This window comes from Daucus carota, chromosome 7, assembly GCF_001625215.2.
Source record: "Daucus carota subsp. sativus chromosome 7, DH1 v3.0, whole genome shotgun sequence".
Lineage (NCBI taxonomy): Eukaryota > Viridiplantae > Streptophyta > Magnoliopsida > Apiales > Apiaceae > Daucus > Daucus carota.
This window is the reverse complement of record NC_030387.2, coordinates 20,329,719-20,335,937: the sequence shown is the minus strand read 5'-3', so window position 1 is coordinate 20,335,937 and position 6,219 is coordinate 20,329,719. Positions and strand designations below refer to the sequence as shown.

The 6,219-nt window shown below is 37.1% G+C and overlaps 1 protein-coding gene across 1 annotated transcript; it reads left to right on the top strand.

The window, feature by feature from the left end:
• Positions 1 to 3,384: 3,384 nt before the first annotated feature.
• LOC108194662 (uncharacterized) lies at positions 3,385 to 4,311 on the top strand. The gene has a single exon (XM_017361616.1). It carries the CDS (start codon positions 3,385 to 3,387, stop codon positions 4,309 to 4,311), a length of 927 nt encoding a protein of 308 aa, XP_017217105.1.
• The last annotated feature ends 1,908 nt before the right edge of the window (positions 4,312 to 6,219 follow it).

The following is a 6,219-nucleotide window of genomic DNA, read 5'->3' as shown; positions in this document are numbered from 1 at the left end:
TGCAAGGCGGACAAATTTTGACTTATTCGCTACTAGAAAAGGAGAATAGACATCACACTTTAGACATCACTTTGTATTGACACTGATGTCAAAAGTATTTGTTACATCGTTTTTAACAAAACCGATGTCTATTTGAAACTTTGACATCAGTTATTTTATGAAACTGATGTTGTTTTCTAAGTTAAAAATAATAATTAGCCCGAGTTCCCCCGCGCTCCCCTTTTCCCTACCTAATTGTTTCCCTCCATCTGCCTTAGAAAATTTTCAACATCTCCCCCCTCTTTTCAACTTTACCCCAATAAACAATAAACTCTAAAACAAATCAAAACCAATAAATTAAAATCTAAAAACAAATCAAAAACAAAAAAAGACAAAAACAAATTAGAACACTCTCAGCTCACACAACTCGAAGCTCTCTCGTAACTCTCTCGAAGCTACTCCATCGGCAACTCTCTCGAAGCTGAAGCTGAAGACCCCATCCCCGTCGTCGAAACTCTCTCGAAGCTTAAGCTCACTAGCTCTGTGTTCTCACCAGCTTAAGCTCGAAGTCGGAGGTTATAAATCAAAGCCGGAGGTTATAAATCGAAGTTGAAGGTTGAAAAGCTCAAAGATTGAAGAGGTCGGAGTTCAATTGAAGAGGTCGGAGGTTGGAGCTTCAATTAGGTAAGCTTTAAATTGGGGGTTTTAATTTGAAACCCTAATTTTTTAATTACTCGAGTCTTTGATTTTTTAATTGTGTGCTCTGTACGTGTTCTCACCAGCTTTAGACTTGAACTCCGTCTGCTCAAAGTCGGAGGTTATAAATCAAAGTCGGAGGTAATAAATCGAAGTTGAAGGTTGAAAAGCTCGGAGATTGAAGAGATCGGAGTTCAATTGAAGAGGTCGGAGGTTAGAGCTTCAATTAGGTAAGCTTTAAATTGGGGGTTTTAAATTGGAGGTCGGAGGTCTGTTTCTTGCATGTCAAATTTTAATTAATTTTTATATTTCTAGTCGCCTGGCCGAGTTAGTTGTAAGCGAGTCAGTATAACGAGTAAATGTCTGGGTTGGCTGTTTGTTCATGTAGTGTTAATCAGTTCTGAGTTGCTGGGTTGTAAATTTGTGCTGTGTTTCATCCTTTCCGGGTCAAACACTGATGTGTATTACTGAGTTGTTGATCTTTTGTCCGAGTTTTGCTTGCATCTAGTCTTGTAGAGTAGTTGCGTCGAGTCATTGATGTTCGGATTGATTGTGTTGATTTACTGAGTCGTTTCCTCTGTTTTGCCGAGTAAACACCGAGTTGGTTGAGTCGTAGTTCGCTATTTGTTTAAACTGAGTCGTTTTCTTTGCTGTGTTTTTGTCGAGTTGCTGTTAATCATCGAGTTTTGTAGGTTGATTGGTCTTGCTGGGTTTTGCTTCGAATTCAGGGTTTTAGTCGTATGTTGAATGCTGAGTTTAGGTCGAGTCTGGGCTGAGCTTTTTAGTCTGCTAGCGGAGTCGAGTCAAGGCGCCGAGTTGTGTGTTACTGAGTCACCTCGTTTATGCTTCTGCGTGTAATCTGCTGTAGTTTACTTTACTTTGTTTAGCTTTGAGTCAAGTCAGGGCTGAGCTTTGATTTAAATTTTTGGTTAGGTGTAATCTGAGATTTTAAGCTTTTGTGTATGTTTGAGTTTTGCTCTGTTTATTAGATTCTTTTAAGAGTTGCCGCATTTCTCCGAGTTGTATGCTGATTTCGGTGGTTACAAGTTAATGTTTACTATGTTTTATGTGATTAATCTTCTGTTTTAAAACTTTGTTTTAGCCTGCTAGTTTAATTCACTAATTATTTTTATTTTTATAATCTAATTTTGGTTAATTATAGTTTGGGCCACTGGTTGATGAAATATGATCTTCTGGTTGCAGTTGGTACTTGTTTCTCAGCTTTTCTGGTGCCACAATTATTTCTGTCGTCTTTCTTCTCCACAAAGACTCACTTGTTTCTGGTTGCAGTTGGTATGTGTCTCTTTCTTCTCTATTTATTTTTAATTTGTAATTTTGTAGGAATGTTATGAAGTCATATCACTTATACTGATTTTTTTTATGCTCTGTTTAGTTGTTCTTGAATGTACATTCATGAAAATATAACTGTGCTCGTAAAGGATGATGGGGGTGTGTTATAAGTTCAGGGGAAAATAGAATAGCTAGCCTTCTTGGAAATATTAAATTATGTAAAAAAGTAGATGGAATAATGCAATAAGATAAGTACTCAAATGTCGAATTAAAAACCTCAGAGAATGTATGAGGCTACAAGCTAAAGAATGGGAGCCAATTACCAGATATGGGAGATTTGCTCTTCCCTTTAAGTTGTCAAATTAACAGAGTGGATTGTTACAATGTAAATAACAAAATATGAATGTATTATATAAGAATATGTTTCACTTTATCTTTTAACTTCTACCTGAACTTAAACTACGCTCTTGTACAAGTTCCTACGTGTTTGTTTTGGACTTTTGAAACTTTGCAGTGGACATAACTTGTGTTAGCAAGTGTTAAAAAACATATAAATCTTGCAATTGTTGCCTTGTTATAACAACTTTTAGGGATTATTATTTTAATCAATAATAATTTTATTTTTCTTGCAATTGTTGCCTTGTTATAACAACTTTTAGGGATTATTAAAATTATTGTTGATTAAAATTATTATTGATTAAAATTGTTGCATTTTCTTTTATTTTTTTAGGCCTACCGTCTTAGTTGCACTCAAGTTCTCTAAGTCGACTCATTCTCCTTAATTTACAGGTTAGTCCATCAGATTTATAGCTCTTTTCAGTGCTTATTTTTTGTGGTTTCTTTTCTTGTTTGCTTGAATTGTTATGGTTGATTGGTTCCAATTGTATTTGCAGTATAGTTCTGTTTTGATTGGTTTCTTTTCTGGTTTCTTTTCTTGTTTGCTTGAATTTTTAAGCTATGTAGATAACAAAACTCAAAATCAAATGATAATCAAAGGTATATGGTCCCCTGTATCCAAGTTCTTGTTTACTTAAACTATATACTTTTTTTCTTTTAACAAAGACTTAACCCATAAAATGTAACCATAATCCACCACTGCCTATTAATGGAAGTAGATAGGGTGTATCAGCCCTACATTTTATATGGTGTCATGTATACAAGTTCTTGTTTACTTTAATTTTCTATTATATGTGCAACCTGAAATATAGTTATTTGTGTAAAATCTTAATATCTTCTTTTATTTATATGTTGCCTTTAATTGACTAAAACTTAATTGACATTTGTTGCCTAGATGAAATATTATCCAGGAATTTTATATGTGTAAATAGATGTGTGTGTGTGTGTGTGTGTATGCTTCTAGCTAGACTTACAAGTTTTTGGACATTTGAAATCACAATCAGGCAGGAAGTAGGTTATCCTATGGAGAAAGATTGGATTTCGAAAGATAGGGATTCGTTGGAATATAAAATCGGGGTTGAAAAGTTTTTAATTTATGCCGAGCAAAATTGTGAAAATCCCAAAAAAATACCTTGCCCCTGCTCCAAATGCGTCAATTTCAAGAAATTTCCGGTCAAAAAAATTAGGGGTCACATCTATGAAAATGGCTTTAGTTTGGGGTATATCGATTGGATTTGGCACAGAGCCAAGCCTATTAGGTCATGTGGTGATAGCACACTGCCCCCTGATGAAGGGGAGCAGAATGTAGATGTATTCCAATACGCCTTTGAAGCTGCATCGGATGTTCTGGCTGCTGCTTCAGAAGCTGCTGGGGTTTGTGAAGCAACATACAATAATCTGTCGGGTAATTCGGGGGGTGGTGATTACGATAAGGACTCGCACGAATTTAAGAGGTTTGTTGTTGATGCTCAACAACCTCTATTTGAGGGCAGTGACTACACCAAATTAGATTCTGTGTTGAAATTACAAAATTGGAAAGCGAGATTTGGGGTTAGTGATAGCGCCTTCAATGATCTCTTGTCTACAGTTGGGTCCTTGCTTCCTCAAAATAATGTCTTGCCTGTAAACGCATATGAAGCTAAGAAAACTTTATCAAATTTAGGCCTCGAGTATGTAAAATTCCACGCGTGTCCCAATGAATGTGTTCTCTACAGGGGTGTACATCAGTATTCTTCAGAGTGTCCGAAGTGCCATCTATCTCGCTGGAAGGTGGGGAAGGATGGCAAAGTAAGGCATAAAATTCCGGCGAAAGTTTCGTGGTACTTTCCGATCATTCCGAGATTTAAACGGATGTTTAAATCTCATTCGACGGCTGAATTATTGACTTGGCATTCCAAGGGAGGAATTCAGGATGGCCAGATGCGCCATCCTGCTGACTCACCTTCTTAGCGGAGTGTCGATTACAGGTGACCAACCTTCGGTAATGAGCCAAGAAATCTTTGGTTAGCTTTGCCAGCCGATGGTATCAACCCGCATAACAATGGTCTAACCAATCGTTATACTTGTTGGCCGGTAGTATTGGTGACATATAATCTTCCTCCGTGGTTATATATGAAAAGGAAGTTCATGATGTTAACTACATTAGTTTCCGGTCCACATGAACCAGGTAACAACATTGATGTATTCTTACAACTGTTGGTGGATGATTTAAAAAAGCTTTGGGATGAAGGCGAACCGAATGTATACGATGCCCACACAAAATCTTTATTCGCGTTAAGGGCAATTTTGTTGTGGACGATAAATGATTTTCCGGCATATGGAAATTTGTCTGGCTGTGTCAACAATGGTTATTTGGCATGTCCAGTATGTGGTGATGATACCATAGCTAAATACTTACCTTTTAGTAGGAAAATATGTTATCAAGGTCATCGTCGGTATTTGCCTAGGCATCATCCATACCGGAGGAAGAAGACAACCTTTAATGGTGAACAAGAGTTTAGGCAGCCAAGGCAACCCCTTTCTGGACAAGACGTGTTAGCGCAAAAAAATTAACTTTAGTTTTGGAATGGAAGTAAAGAAGTCAAAGAAGGAGGATGTGCTTGGAAGAAGAAGTCAGTTTTTTTTTTAGTTAGAATACTGGAAGTTCCATCATGTCCGTCACTGTCTCGATGTTATGCACATTGAAAAAAATGTGTGTGATAGTCTAGTTGGGACGTTACTGAATTTGAAGTTCAAGTCCAAGGATAGTGAGGCGTCTCGTCTTGATATGATGGACATGGGGGTCAGGCCTGATTTAGCTCTAGAAGCACGTGAAAAAAGAACTTATCTGCCGCCTTCCTCTTTTACTCTAACAAAAGCAGAAAAAAGAAAAGTGTTGAAATCACTCTCGTCGATGAAGCTGCCATATGGACATTCATAGAATATCAAAAATTGTGTATCTATGGCCGACTTAAAAATATATGGTATGAAGTCTCATCACTACCATATACTCCTTCAACAGCTCCTCCCAGTTGCAATTCGTTCTGTACTCCCGAAAAATGTTAGAGTTACCATAATAAGACTCTGTTTTTCCTTCAACACTTTGTGCATCAAAGTTGTAGATGTATCAAAGCTTGATAAATTTCAAGCTGATGTGGTACTAACCTTGTGCGAACTTGAATAAATATTCCTGCCCTCTTTTTTTGATATAATGATACATTTAATAGCCCGCTTGGTGAAAGAATTGCGTTTGTGTGGTCCAGTTTTTTATAGATGGATGTATGCGTTCGAACGTTTCAACAAAGTGTTGAAAAGTTATGTTTGAAACCGTTATTTTCCGGAAGGTTGTAGCCGAAATATATTTGAAAGAAGGATCTGTAGAATTCTGCGCAGAATTTTGTAGAAAGAGTTGCACAACTGCCGGTCTTCTGAAGGACCAAGGCAAGCTTTCCGGTTCTTTATCGGTTGCAACACTAATATCTGTTGAAGAAAAAGAACGAGATGAGGCGCACTTACATGTTCTTTTAAACAACAGTGAAGTGTTTCCGTATATTAAGTAAGTCAATTAACTTTATCTTTTGTCAATTCATCTTCTTGTGAGCATTCTTTTAGCTTCTAACTGAAATGATGCATTTTCGAAGGATGCATAAGGAGTTGCTGGAAAGAATTTATGCGGGGAAAAAAAAGAGTATTCAGTGGATGATTGGAGAGCATAACAGGTCATTCGCTGATTGGTTTCAAAATAGGGTTGCTACTGAATTAAATGAGAATGGCCAAGGTGTTTCTGAAACGATAAGGTGGTTGGCAGGCAAACCATCATTTACTGTTTTGACTTATGATGGTTATCTTGTTAACGGGGTCCGATACTTCACAAAGGAA